Raw genomic sequence first — 15,493 nt, forward strand, 5'->3', positions numbered from 1 at the left:
TCAAGGCATGACATGATCTAGACAGAGCTCCAACCATGCTCGTTGTTGGCAGGTTAAGTCATTCCCTGTTTATAAGGTAGAGGGGTGGGTTGTTTTTTTTTAAATTGTGCTGAACTCCCCAAGTGCACACTTAACTTTTTATGGGTGTAAGTGAAAGACCTGTTAAACACTTCAGCGGCAGTTGTTTGTTGTCCACCGGCAGCGTTCTCAAAGGCATTGTAAAGTGCAGAAAGAACCGCTACTTTATACATGACTGGGATCCCAAATGGTGCAGCTAGAAAGAGGAGACTGGAAAAGCTAGGCCAGTTCAAGTTGCCTGGCACATATTTAGTCGATGAGTTAATTGAACACCCTCAAAGTGGAACTTGTTAATGTCCTGCAGCTTTCCTAATGAGGATATCTTCTCTTGCAAAGAATACCATGATTAATTGGGGACCCTTTCGTTAGTGTCTTAACTGAAGATTTCATGACTAGCTTCTTGTGTGTGAACAGAAACTGTATTTGCAATTCAACAGGTGGTCCAGGGCTGCATGACAGAACTAGTCCAGGATCTCTCCCAAAGTGTAGTTTAACTACATTGGAATGGGAATTTTCAGTATCAGGGAAACGGCTATAGTATTGGTGACTTACAAGGTGCTGAAACTTTAAACAATGAATTTCAGTACCTTGTACCAATCATTATTTTGATGCTTTCTTCTATGTCAACGTTTTGACTGTGGAATTACATGGACTTTTCAAAACATTGACACACAACTTCCTAGTAATCAATGAGTGAGTCTTGGAGAGATGTACGGCTGAGCCTAGCGTTGGTGAGGCCAGCCTTTCAACCCAGGATACTGAGGTCAGCGGATAATGGTGCCTAAGAAACGGTGCTCTTGCTGCATGGTTTAGCTCTGCTGCATACTCCAGTCTGACGCTGGGTAACTTGGTTCTTGGCCCTGAAATCTTGAGCTGGGAGGCTGTAGCACTGGCATTGTGCTTCATTGTGCATTCACTGTCAAACTTAATACCTGTTGCATGACTCTGTAAATTAGTTTGCATTCCTCATTGTGGTTCCAATGATGCTGATAAGGTTTTCTGCTCAATAAAAGTGTGTATATAATCATATGCATGTGTTTTCTTCATATACAAATGTATACACACACGTATATGTTTTCTGCATATGTATACACACATAGATCTGTATCTATGATTTATGTATGGAATCCCTCATGAAATTCAGGAAGAGGATTCATCCCTGTCTCTCCGTATGCCCTTCCACCGTGGGGTACTTTTTTATAATGAGTGCCCCTGATTTCTTCTGGGGGATTGTAGGGTTTTGTACTTCTTTATATGTCCCTGTTTTTTTCCACGCTTTGTGAAAAGACTGGACTGAGGCCAAGACTGAAGAACAAAACAAGCACTGAATAGATGAGAGATTGTAGGTGGGATGGTGAAGTCTATGTGAAGAGTGGGAGGGCAGTTTTGAAAATCAGTACTGGATGTAAAGTTAACACAGGATTGTCTGATTAAATCTGACTTTGTGGAGCAGAAGAATAAGTGTGTGTCAAGGCTGAACTCAGTGAAGTTTAGATTTATTTATAGAGATAGAGAAAAAAATTGAACAGGTAGCCTCCCAATACCAATTCTGTCTCAAACTCTTACGTGTTTTGAGTCTAAGTAGCTCTGTTACAGCAGGAGTGTATTATGAGACCTTTGCTGCCTTCTAAAACTCTGGCAGAAATAGCTCTTCCACAAGTATAAGAAGCACTTCTACTTAAGTGCTAGCAAGTGCAATGTAAATATCTAGGATGCTATTTCAGTATGTCCAAGTATTTAGGAACTCTTGTTAGTGTTCTGAGATGGCAGTAGGCTTTGGCAACAATATTGGAGAATAGGGTTCATAGCAAAAGTGAAGTAGGTGGGGTTGTCTTCAAGGTGCAGAATTAAAGGAACAAAGACCTAAGCATGTTGTTTTCCTGCTGTGCTGCAGCGCTCCTGCTGCTGCCAAATGCGTGACTTGAGGCAGAGGGATGGAGACACAAGCATGACAGCTGAGAATCTTCTTTCTGTTGTGAAGGTGACAGAGCTAAAAAGGTGGTTATGTGTGTCAAGATCAACCCTTAAAATGATGGAAGATCATTTGAAGCACTGTTGAAGGGCTTCATATATTAATCATATATGTGAGGATGTTGCCACTGCTGAACAGAAAATGTATATAAGATTGGGTAACTCAAAGTCTTGTTTTGCTGCCTAATTTTAAATTTAAAGCATTTGAAACTTGCCATGAATTACACTTGTAGGAAACTATACATATTGCCATGAAATTGTTGAGCTGGAGTAGAACCTGAAGATGACCATCAGGGCTGGCGCTCTGAACATTGCTTGCTGAATGAAAGCTACTTCTGGGGGAAATGCTAGGACATCTTTGCTTTTGTTTCCTATATTTCCCTGCTCTTTCAGCTGTAGTATAAATGGGCTCCAGTTCGTCAGCATATTTCTTTCTGGCTTGCCATGGAATAGCATGGTGCTACTTCAGGCAGCTTCACAGGAGAGGGGTGCAGGAGGTGATGTTGCTTCCAGCTTGGTTTCAAATGTAACCTCTTTTGTTTTCATTTTTATTGCTTTTCCTCAAAAGTCTTTGGCATGGTTGAGGTTTCCGTGTTCTGTCTGTCAGGGTTCTGAATTAATTTTTCCCAGGTCTGTTTTTTAAATACAAGTTTCTTAACCTTACTAAAGCCATTAGTCAGGATAAAGACATACTATCTAACATTTTTTTTAATCATTTCCGTGCTGTTGACTGCCTTTCATAAGCAGAAATAGACTTCCCAGCTGCTTAAGAGCATCACCAACTTTTGCTTTCATTTTGACTTTGATTATAGCTCTTCAGGCTTTTTTCTTTGGTAGCTTTCCCATCTCTGCTGTTTGAGTCGTCTTTGACTAGGACTTGATGAGACTTAACTATTGGAAAAGCCTTACAGAACCATCTATTCACTCTGTAAGGGATATTTTTTTTCCACTTTATGTTCCAAATAAAGGTTAGCCATCCGTGTATGTTTTGGATTTAGACTGTTTGTTGCCGTTGATTCTCAACAGTGGCTGTGACTGCAGTGGACTAAAACAGTGGTCCAGCTGGAAGCTAGCAAGGCAGCCAGTGAAAGGTATGAAACCCAACAACAACTGAATGACATCTACTTTGCCTGCCTGCTTGTCGCCAGGCATTTAGCTTGGCAGCAGTTATTGCCATCTTCATGTGGCTTTATTAAGGGGGTCACAGGACTGGCGCCTTCACACTGTTAAGGTCTGCTCACCCTTCTGGACTTACCTGCATCAGTTACCTTGGTGATTTTCTTTGGTTGCGAAGAGAACCACCATCCATGCTTAAGAAGCCTTTAGTTTTGCCCTTTCTACAGAAATCCAAGATTGAGATCCCTAAGTGCAGTGCAGACTCATGTTTTTTAGTAGTCTGTATTTTATACTGTGGTAAAAGTGCAGGTTTTTTCCACTGTTACTTATTCATTAATTTGGATTTCATTTTCCTACTAATTTAGTATGTCTGAAAGAACAGGCCTGAAATTTTTCTTTAAAGTACTTGCCAGGTATATGACTGCTGCACAACTAAAAGCTTGTCATGCTTTGATTTTATTCACATGGAAAATTTGCCTGCTTTTGCATAAGCATTCAGATTGGGTTTTATACTCAAGGCTTAGGTAACTGGTCTAAAGCTGGTCTGAACATAAGCAATTACATTGAGAGACACACCAAGTGGCTGCATGTGTATTTGTTCTTTCTCTTGAATATTTTTGCATATTTCGTAAAGGAAAAAAAAAGTATTCTACAAGTTGTCTTTAAAATTAGTTGTTTGGAATACATGTCAGTCTCGTTTGAGGGACAGTCTCTGTATTTTAACTTCTGAGTCTTGGATCTCATAGGCTAATCTCAAATGGCTCTTGAAGTATGTGGTGAGAACACTCTTTATTACAGCTCTGTGAAGCCTTTGTAGAAATGGCAAGTGTGTATTCATCTTCTGAAAGATTGTGAAGAATTTGCTGTAGCTTATGATAGAGCTCCTCAGCCTTCAGGAATGTAAACTAGATTCAATGACATTTAAGATAGATGTTCAAAAGGAATTGGCACATGAGCAGAATTGGGTTTTTAATACCTTTTTTAACTTTGTGCAATTGTGCTATTTTACTTGACTGAGCAAAATGATTAAATGTTTTTTTAAAACCTAGATAAAATAGATTAAAACCTCTTTTTTTAAAACTGTTTTGCAGTGGATGTCACTTGTTCTGCAGTGCCTTCACATACTTTGCTTCACTGCTATTCATCCTGAGGTTTGGCTGTAGGCTCAGAGCTGTGCTTTAGCAGCAGAAACCCTTACTGCTCAGCCCTGCTCCTCGTTTTATTTTTATTTTGGTCTGCAAATAAAATGCTGGTCTGAACTCCTGAAATGTAATGAGCTGCCTTCCCTGGTTGTTGGCCTGATCTGTACAGCAGGTTTTTGCTGAGCATCAGTCTTTAAAGAGTTTTTTGTAATTTCTGCCTTTGTGGCTTTGTCTTTTGACGTGTTGTCATAGGCATAGACTTGATGTCTCCCAGTCTCATCACATATTATGAAAAGGATGTAGCTGATTAAGGGAGGGAGCATTGGATGATACGACTTGCTGGCTGAGATTAATACCCAGAGTGCAAGATCAGCACCCATGTTAGCACTGGAGGAAATAGCATATAGTTTATCTGCTGTGTTTATCAATGATGGGACACAGGTTTGAAGATTAAAAAATTATAAGTGCTTAAAACCCATCACATATGACAGCAATCTGGAAAGTGGTATGAAGGGAGGGGAGCGAACTTTACGCTCATGCATCACTTGAAGCTTTTAGAGCATGATTTAGTAGGTAGAATTAATGCTTATGAATAGTTGGGATTGATGGCATCTGAAGTCTTCAAGCTCTTGTGAAGTTGATTCTGGTATTATGCACTGACTTCTTCATTGCTCATTTGGGGAAGGGATTATCCTGGGAGAAAGTAGCGGAAATAGTCTCCCAGCCTGTTAGTTTTGTGTTTGTAAAACATCTGCGCTGAAGTCCTGAGCCTACCTAACTAAATCTGCTTGCCATCAGGAAAGCATGCAGGTGTTTGAAGGAGTAGGTCTTACTGATACAGAATGGAGGGCTTAATTAGCAGGTTTCCTCCAGGGACAGTCTGTAACCAAGGGTTCTGTCTAATGTATTTTCTGTTTAAAGAAAGGAAATTCCAGATGATGTTCGTATTTTCTGTGTATTTATACTGATAAGTGCATTAATATTATACCACTTGAATTAGTTTTTGAACGGGCCTTTTGTGACTTGGGGTAGTCAGAAGAGAGGTTTTAACCTTCTAAACTTTTAGACCTTCCAAAGTAAGCAAATATCATTAAGAAATGGAGATCTACACTGTGACAGCAGCGAGCAGAAGTACTGACTGAACAGTGAGAAGTTCCAAGAAGGGAATTTTAATGTCAGAGGCGATCAACTGTTTTGACCAGTGACTAAAATTTGTGTGACTTTCAGCAAGGAGGCTGTGTTTGCTATGGGTTTGCAATCTTACTGACATTAAATGGGGGGAAAAAAAATTATTTGTAGAACATTTTCTTTGTATAATCATTATCCCAAAAGTAAACAAGTTTCCCAAATGTCTTTCCTTTCTTGACTGTGGGATTTGAACAACTTTTAGTAATGGTTCAAAGAATACGGCAAACACATCACCTACGGTTTCACCTTTCAGCTGCTTCCTTGAGGGAGTGCGTTTGCAGTACATGGTCTTGCTGGGCAGGAATTTCAATACATCTGTGGACTGCTTTGTGGGCATTGGAGAAGGAGATTGAAGGAGTACGCCTTGTACCTGGGTTGAGGTCTCTGCTGGGACTGCTGATTTGATTACCTTCAGGAAACCAACTCATTGCCTCGCATTGGTTCCTGAGGATACTTCATCTCCTCTACAGATTAACTTCATCCTGCTTATAAAAGGGTCTGCTGAGGTTGGAGCTTTCACTGCAGACTTTTTCTGGACTCCAAAAAAGTTTTTTGGGCAGATCCTTGACATCAAGTTTTGATGCTGTGATATGAAACCTTAGGATAAGTCCAAGACCTCTTGGCAGCTAGACTGAAGCATATATCTGAGCAGTAATGCCCAAAGCAAAGTAACAACTGGTGACCATGGTGAGAGAAGACAATTTGCGCCCTGATTTCTTGCAAGAAAAGGGAATTTTCTCTAAGGGTTGGGTCTGAGGTTTTTTGTGCTTTTCACTGGGCATCTATAGAAATAAAAATGCACAGCAAATTTGTGGGTGTAGTAACTTTAACCAGAAGAGCCTGAATTGCAGCTACAAATCTTTGGACTGCTTCCCTCTTCCCACTCTCCTGGTTGAATCTGTTATATGGAACCTGCAGCGTGTAGGTTTTAACATCCCCAGCATTTGCTGAATCTGCTAGGCATCTTTTTAGCCTGCAGAATTGGCTGCTGCGGCTGGACCAGCAGAGCCTGCCAGACCACAAAGGCCATTACTCCATGGTTGCTCCATCATCCTACACACAAAAAGGGGTGCCTCTGGGCATGTCTGCCCTGTGCAGTGTGGCAGGCTGTGAGGCCATTGAGACAAGCAAAGTGATAGGCAAGGTTAATTAGCCACCGTACAGTACAGCCTTAAATATGTCAGTTATCTTGGGGTTTGGAAGGTGAATAATACCCCTATGTGGTGTTGCCCTGCTCTGGGGCTCCTCAGCACGGGTCTGCTCAGAGCAGGCTGGGGACACCTAAAGTCACCTCATGCAGTGCAATGTAGACGTGTCCTGGTTTTGCTGCTTCCAGAGGCAGAGCAGTAAGAGCTCATGAGATTGTACTGCAGTCTGTCTGGATGTAGGGGAGCGATCAAACATGTGCTTAACAGCAACTCGGCACTCGCTTCTAAGCATGGCTTTAGGTCTCTAATGGCAGACATCCTTTTAAAATCCAAGCTGTGTTTTCTTAAACATTTTATCCTTTAAAGTATTGCACAGACATTTTAGGTCATTTGAGCTAGCTTCCCTTCTGCTTGCTTGGAGTTTTTTTGTGTTTTTTTTTCCATCAACTTGCTAGTTAGAAAGAATTTGGATTTTCCATGTACGTGTATATATATATGTATACCCACTTTTGCTTTTATGCTTCTCTCACACAGTCTTTTGCTGCGGGTGAGCAGAACTTACTCAGCAAAGAAAGCAAACAGAGAGAACAGACCCATCACCCCCCACCCCTTGAAAGAGCAGAGGGCATGTGGAGTAAATCAAAATGCGAAGCATAATAACAAGATCCCATGGGAAAGGGAGCCTTGCGATTGTGTGCCGGCGTGCACTCCTCTTAGAGACAGCGGCTGGGGGGCTCCTTTCTTTCTTGCCCACATCTCCCCTCCCAATGTCGCCAATCCATTCACCGCCGAGAGAATTGATTAACATTCGTCGGAAGCCTTGGGAGACAGGGGGAAAGAGGGGGAGAGCGGAGGACGAAGGGAAGGGTGCGCGAGCTGGTGATGCCGGTCCCCACAACACGGCGAGCCGGGGCACGGTCGGGTGCAGGATGGCTATTTTATAGCTGGGGACCGCGGTGACGTATGGCTGAGCACTCGCTGGCACGGCTCCTCGTGGACCAGTCAGCGGAGCGAAATTGAAGCTGACAAGACTTTTCTGGCGTTTTGGAAAGGACTGTAATCTACTGTAGGGGAGAACAGAGCCGCTCAATCACCGCCGCTGTAAATAGGAGACGGAAGGGAGTGAGAAAGGAGGCGAAGAGAAAAAGTGCTTGCTGGGGGGGGAGGGGGGGGCAGCATTTTTGGTGGATGGTATGAAGCCAGCCATGGAAACTGCAGCGGAGGAAAATGCAGAACAAAGCCAAGAGAAAAAAGGTACCCAGGGGTCTAACAATAGCCTGTTTAAATCTTTTCATTCAGGGGGCTTAAAGAGGTTTAGGCCAGTTTTGTCACTTTTTCGAATAGCTCTTAAACAATCATTACTGCATCTTTGGGCTTTCAGCCGTCCTTTCCTGCATGGCTTGACAACAAATTAATAGAGCAGCAATCTTTCTGTCTGCATCTGTATTTGCTCTGAATCTGTCCTAACCCTACCTGAAATTATGTTTGCAAAAGAAGTCTTGTTATCACTCCATCTTTGAGGGATTTTTGTAATTTGGTTTACATAGGTAGTGTGTGCCTGTGTGTTTGCATGTCGTTTTCAGAGCCATAATCTGGTGTTTTCATTGAGACTAGCCATGTAGCAAGGCTTTGCAATGCAGTGTGGGAGACCTTGGTTATAATAACATATAAGAGATTATAATATCACACAAGCTTCATGTGGTTAGCTTCATGCCAAATGATACTCGTATTTTTAAATTCCTTTTCCTTTTCTATGGTGTCATCTGGCAAATTTTGCTTTTGTAGAGATCTGCCATAATAATGGGGAATAATGCAATGAGTTTCACAACATTAGATTTCAGGATGTGTTAATCACCAAAAATTGCTTCTTAATGGAGAGAACAATTCCATGGTAGTGGTTCTGCTGTAGGGAGATGGCAGCAGAGAAGGAGAGGTGCTTCATCCATCCCAGCCTTACAGGTGATGTATTTGGTCTGGAGCACTGAACCTCAGAGGGTAAATTCAACTAACAAAGGATGTTTTGTTTCTGCATCATATAATTCATGCCAAATAAATGTCCCTCTTCAGTGCAGCAGACTACTGTACAAATGATAGCAATATTTTTTTGCTAAATGATACAGCAGTAACAAAACTGTTAAAATATCCACTGCCTTTTTACATGAGTCATAGTACACTTTTGAATCTGTTGTGTGTCATTTATAAGCAATCTGAGTATCTCATAGGCACAAGAGGCTGATACACAACTAATACATTTCCCCAAGTAGAATTGTTTCATTTATTGTTAAACAGCTCAGATATGAACATAATGATAAATCTTGGTACTGTCCAGTACCAGATTTTGTTTTCCTACTTTGAATCTGATTCCTCCTACACACTTTGTATAGTTCAAACCTAGCTTCAGTTTCAAGTAAATTAAATTTGTCAAGTGATTAGACATAGTACTACATAATCCTTTAGGGATTTCACAAAAGGAGGTCCACTGATGAGAGATTAAACTCTGAAAGCCATTAGTGTATGTGGACAATAACCCACCTCACTGCAGATTTTGAGTAATTAATGTACAAAATGTCCTAAATACCTTGACTGTAAAACCACCTTGAACTCATAGATCATTCTTCAAAGATTAGATCATTTTTTTTCTTCTGATTGATGAGTTTCTTTTAAAGTGATAGAACTCAAGTACAATAAACACCAAAGAAAGTTATCCGCCTGCATTAGCAGCTGTGCAAAATGGAATGTGTTGCTGAGTGTGTTTATGATGAGTTTATGGTTTCCTTTTTATTTTGGCAAGGATGAAAGCACAACATGTAGAACAGTAAATCTGTTACCAAGTCAAGGTGGTTGATCTGTTGCTTTCATAGGATGCAAGCAGGGGAACTTCCTCTTAATTGTACCACCATTTCCTAGATTTTTCCTATATTTCTAAGTATACTTTGGATCTGTTACATAGGTATGTGTATTAACACTTCAAGGCTTTGTTCTTGCCAGTTCCCTAATTTCTGGAAGTAACACATGCTCTCACATTATGCTCTTTATTTCTGTTCACTTAAATTCCCAACATGTTTCACAGTGAATTAAAATGCAGAAAGCTGAAACAGTCCTACTTCTAGTTTCAGTAGCAAAATAAATAGCCCAGATCCCCCTGCAAAGTTACTGCCATGAAGCGGTGATGTAGGAGGTATATTCGGTTTTGGGGGACAGATTTTCCAAAGTGCTAAGACTGTCGATCCCAGTCGGGTTTTTAGATGAGCTCAGTGGGCATCAGGTACCTCTGAGATGGCAGGATTTTTCAAAAGCGCTCTTTCACCAGCAGGTCTCATGGAGAAAAATAAGCTTTTCTCTGTGAAGAAACTTCCAGGAAAATGCTGCTGCTTCATTTTGGGGTCTAAATAAGAAGCTGACCGCTTCAAATGTGTTCATTTACTGTCTGGACTGAATCTCCTGCTTGCTATGCCCTACATGCTTGCCAGGCTTGCAACATTTACTTTTTCCTCTAAGATCCCACCTGGACTTAGGGTAATGGCCATCCTTCATGAGATGCCCTAGTTCCAGTGATTGCAAGGCAACCGCCACAGCTTGAAGCACTTGCAGTGCTATCAGTCTTTAACTCTTCCTCCCAAAATGAATTGAAAAGTCCAAGGAGATAAAACAACATCTGAAAGGGTTTGGGGGATATCACTTTGTTAAGACTGATCAAGGGAAGATCCTGAGCATCTCACTTTGGGTATTCAGGTGCACACACAGTATGCTTTGCACTGCCAAGTTGTGGGGAAGGTATCTGCATTTAACTAATAGCAAATGGTACTTTTAAGCTAAGAGGTTTTTTTCCCCTTTACCAGAATTTTAAACTATGGGTTTCTGGGTTGTTTTTTTTAATGAAAGGACCTCTTCAGTGATGTAGTGTAGCCGTATAGAATAAATACTTGGAGGAAGTTGGGCTAGGAATACATGCTGTCCGTATACAGGGCTCCCTGTACTTGGGAAAATGCTGGAGAGCGATATTGCTTGATCACTTGGGGTGAGCAGCGAGATCTGTTTTCAGTTTGAGCACCTCATACAGTCAGATCTGAATGGTTGTGTTGCATAGGTACCAGTTTGTGTTTCCCATCCCTGTGGCAAATGTGGATGGCCAGCGGTTTTGGATTGCAATGTAGTAGAGACAATTTACACAAGCTAATGTGCTTTATAAATAAATACTGATAAATGAAAATGATTAATCTTATTTAGATTTTTAAAGTTTGCTAAATTGTATATGAATTTCTGTTTTAAATTTTAATAGTTATTTTCATGAATCCCCTGCCTAATTCAGGCGGTGATATTACCCAGCTGATGGATTCAGTGTTTATCAGACATTTCTTTCTCTGCACTCAGATGAGTGGCTGCTGCCCCAGTTTTTTTAATTGGAAATGGAACAACACCCATGTTGATGGAGATAAGAAATAAGTCAGCTTTATACTGTGTATCAGCAGCCTTTATCAGAGGAGAACACCCTGAGCAAGCTGAAGCAAAATGTTTAACAGATACTTTACAGGGCTGCAGGACAGATTGGATGCATTTTAAAGATGAAGGTTTACAGATTATTACAAATGACAGGGTTTATCTTGCAGGCATTAAATTAAATCAAAACGTGAGGACTGGGCAGGCAGATTTACTGAGGTGGAATAAATAAGTAAAATGAAATGCCGTTTTGCATCATAAGTGAAGGAAATAGATCCTGATACACATTAGCAGAGACAAGAAGTTTCCCTTTTTCTTTAACTATGAGAAATACTACCAGGTTGCAAAATTCAAAAAACAAAACAAAATAAAACCCCTGTGGATGGGCCGTGGTGAATTCACCAGTTACACATGGGAGGATGGAAGAAAGCCATTACACTAGGATATAGTTTCCTTCTATGAATGCATATGATGTTCAAATTGCATATGCTGTACTGAGGAATAATGAAAACCAGCCCGAGCAGCTGTACCACAGGTTCCTTGTAATTGGCTCTTCCCTTCTAATGTGCTCTCGATGAAAGAAGACCTCGTGCTCAGGAATGGCTGCGAGCTTTATTATTTTCATCATATATGAAGTGATCTTTCCACTTTTAAACTCTAAACAGACACGTATATGCTAGTCAAAAACAGAAAGAAAATACTTTTTTTAAACGCAACTGTACAACTGCGTGTGATAGTGTAAATGAAGCTGCTAAAGTGCAATGTGAGAAAGGAGTGAATTAATGTGCAGTTTATTTCACTTTTAGTGAAGTTCTTTTTACGTAGTGAGTTTATGGCATTTTTATGCATCACAGATAGATGTATTTTTTATTACAGCAAATTGAAAAAATTGTCTTTTTTTATATACACGTTATGGTTATTAACTGAAATTTTCAAACGTACCCCCTTAATGTTAGGCTCATGCAGGGATATCAGAGCTGTCAAGCCATTTAAAGGTTTTTAGTATGCTGCATATTTTTTCCCATTTCAAGCAGTTTATTAGTGTTTCAGATCCCCTGAAAACAATAACTGCTTTAAGTATAAGTCCCTGAAGAATACAACTGTAGGAAGAGAGGTCCAGCCCAGGGAGAATCTGGGACACGCGATATTCTGGGGATAATAATTTGGCAGGCTTAGTGATTTAGGTTTTAATGAATAGGATTTGGTTTCTAAATAGGAGGGGGTTGAAAAACACTCAGAGAATGTACTCACAGTGGTCTGAATTACCTCATGAAAGCAGAAGACCTAGACATATGTGCCACAGGATATGGTGATGGGGGGAAAAACCCAGATGGCACTGTATGTGCACAATAGACTCTGCAGTGGGAGCAAAGGGGCTAAAGAGGGGAGTGAAGAGGGGTGGGGGAGTCCCCTTCAGTTACTCTGACCCTTCCCCATTTTCTGGCCTTGCTCCTAATGCAGCATTCATCACCAGATTGCCATATCACAAACGACCAAATGACAGCCCTCTCTTTGCTCCTGCGGACAGCGTTGTCAGCTGCGACAGATGAATGTCATAACTGTTTGCTTCCTCTAAAACCATATGCTAAAGGCAGCAAATGTGAGGATGTTGGGCACTGGAAATTTTATTACAGGCATGCAAGATGATTCATCCCAATGAATATTGAACACCACATTCACCATCGGTGTGCCTGCCTGGTGTGACATGAAGACGTCAGTTCTGTAGCTGCTGTGTCTGTGCAAGATCAAGTACAACCTGGTTCTGACAGGAGGCTTTGAGCTGCATGAGCTTGGCTGTGCATGGAGAGTACTGTAACCTAGACCTGGGAATGCAATTAGTGTAGTTAGTTCCTCAAAAAGCAAAAGATAAAAAAAAAATCACTTGAACCTATTTCCTTTCCTAACTATTTGGGGTACAGAGTTAAACTCTTAATTCATATGTACTGTGTGCAGTAGTTGTTACAGCACTGAAACCTGTGGGACATTTGACCTGGTGGTGATTTTGCATGAGTGGGCCCGGGTGGGACCCAGCAAAGTCACCAGAAGATACTCTTCAACTTTGGATGTTGTTCCAGGCGTGCAGTAAGGGCCACTAAACAGCGATTGCTAAATGGCTCTTTGCAGAGCAGTGGAAAAACTGAGCTTCCTTATGGAGTTTGAACTGGCTCCTAATGAAGGGAGCTCTGTTACTGCAAAACCAGAAAAGCCCAACTTCGTAGAATATTTTTACTTACAGAAATGATGCTACCAGTTTTACATGCTATCTCTGTGTTTCAGGGTTTGATATTTGTCCCACAGCAGACAGTGGTGACTTCACCAGTGTTCCCCCAGGCCAAGGGAGAAAGGCAGCTGCCTGCTCTGCTGCTCTGAGCAAGTGGTTTTTGTAGCCACTGCAGGAGAAATCTGGAATTGTGGATTCAGGCCTGGTAGGATAAAATCCTTCTGGTGCCAAGGGTCTGGTCTAGATGCTGCTGCAATGCAAATGAAGAGTTTTTTTCTTCCCGGAAGTCTTTGCAGCTGGTTGTTTTTAATTTATTTTAAAGTCTGAATCTCTTACCAATGTCCAGTAAGTAGCTTCAGAAAATCAGGGAGCAGACAGTTGGGAGGGAGAGGGGAGACGGTATGCAGTACTAGCAAGGAATTCTGTTATTTTCCATTTTGTATCCAATTCAATTATTACAGCATTCCTTGTAATCTCAAACAGGATTGTTCCTGTCTAAGCAGGAGATGATATCATCCTGAGTGTACACAGTCGTTTTGAAACAGTACTTTCAACACATTTTGAATTTGGTTATGCTCATAAGATGTGGAATTTGCCTTTCCTAAAAGGAAGGATAAGCCATACAAAATGGAATAATGTCTTTTAGGAGAAATATGCTACCTGATACCTGCTTGCTGGTTTGTGGGTGAGTGGCAGAGGGGAGAAATACTAAGCCACAAAGTATCCTTTAGAGAGCCATTGATATTAAGTTTGCATCCCAAACCCAAAAGACTGTTTTATTGTTAGAGTTCATTTGCCAGTGTACGAGACAAACACATTCTTGTTTCAAATCTTTAGACCCAACATTTGGATTCAAGGCCAAGATTTTTTCTTTTCTTGGTATATGTAAATGTAGCTACGCCAAACTCCTCTTTGCACCAGCAGCAAAACCACATGAGAGAGTGGGACTAGCTTCAGGACCTTCCTAGCCCTTCATAGGCCAGATATTTATGGCATTCCTACTTCCCCTGCCCCACCCCAATTTGTCTCTGATCTAGTCTACAGTAGATGGGTTTTCAGCATTGTAACCTTCACTTCCTCCACCTGCTGAAATGCTGCTGAGTTGGATTTATTTTGGCCGGAGATGACGGTTACTTTTTCATTTAGCCCCTGCCGAGTGGGACTCTGGTACATTTTCAAGATCTGTCTGTCTCGCCCTGACAGCCTGACAAAGCCATAGCGGCGCCAAGGGGGGGACATGTAGGTTCAAAAGTGACTTGATGTTGTTTTGCCGGTGGCCTCTTTCAGGGAGCTCAGAAGCCTGTGCCAATGAGTGTGTGATGAGTGTGCGAGCGGGTCAGGTGCGTCACTGCGCGTGGGGTCTCGTTGCTGAGCTTCATCCGTCCTTTGAAAAAACAAGGATAGCTGCTCTCCTTCATTGTAAACCTGGAACAAGTCTGTTTTAACATACTTGGTTCAGATTTTTGGATGTGAGCAGAAACTATGTGTGAAATAAAGCCTGTGACTTTTTTTTTTTTAATGTAAGAAAGTAATGGAGCAAACTCCTGTGTTTGCCCTACCTCTACACATGACAATAACCATTTTCTTTGACAGATTTAGGGTCTTTCAAAAAAACAGGTAACGTGGTTTTCCATGACTTAAGTCTTCCTTTACTTCTGGAGCAGAGCTCTTTGCCATGAACAAAGAGAGGGACACGTGAGAGTGGGTGGGGGGAAGGAATAGAGAGTCCTTCCTTACGTGTTTAATTCAAATCCTAGGTGGAGTTTTAGCTATTCAACCTTTCTTAACACCTGTGTGAGCATTTCCCTGTCCATCGTCCCTCCCACCCCCTCCCTTGGTTTGTAAGGTTATGTTGTTTCTTAAACTACAGTGTGTTTTTCTGGGCTCTTATTTTTAAAGTTAAATGACTGAAAATACTGAACTAAAACTTGCTGGTGACACTGACTTTTTACCACCTAAAATTGGCAGTGATCACCAGACCAGAAATGGAAATTGGCAGGTACCACTGGATGTACAGGAGTTCAAGGCCACACCGGTACCATCATGTGCCAGCATTGAGAGGCAATATTAGTCCTTTGGGGATTCAAGGTAAATAAAGGGCTGGGTGAAAGGGAAATGGAGAGTTCAGAAATGGTAGTAGCATAAACCTAATGCTTTGCACTAGTCCTAACAAATTAAGATAAATGTTCTTC

General features: G+C 41.4%; 1 protein-coding gene across 9 annotated transcripts in view; it reads left to right on the plus strand.

Annotated features, from left to right (window-relative positions):
* The window catches only part of GPM6B (glycoprotein M6B), a 113,516-nt gene that overhangs the window by 74,428 nt on the left and 23,595 nt on the right, over window positions 1–15,493 (plus strand). For 4 of the 9 annotated variants that reach the window (XM_074814805.1, XM_074814802.1, XM_074814803.1 and 1 more), the window contains exon 2: window positions 15,270–15,389. The exons of 2 other annotated variants lie outside the window; for them this stretch is intronic. In XM_074814805.1, the coding sequence (XP_074670906.1) occupies window positions 15,270–15,389 (120 nt within the window). Of the gene's footprint in view, window positions 1–7,748; window positions 7,898–15,269; window positions 15,390–15,493 lie in introns of those variants that run through there. 3 more of the 9 variants (XM_074814810.1, XM_074814809.1, XM_074814806.1) reach the window with 2 other exon arrangements.

The sequence above is a fragment of the Strix aluco genome, chromosome 2, assembly GCF_031877795.1.
Source record: "Strix aluco isolate bStrAlu1 chromosome 2, bStrAlu1.hap1, whole genome shotgun sequence".
NCBI classification, from domain to species: Eukaryota; Metazoa; Chordata; class Aves; order Strigiformes; family Strigidae; genus Strix; species Strix aluco.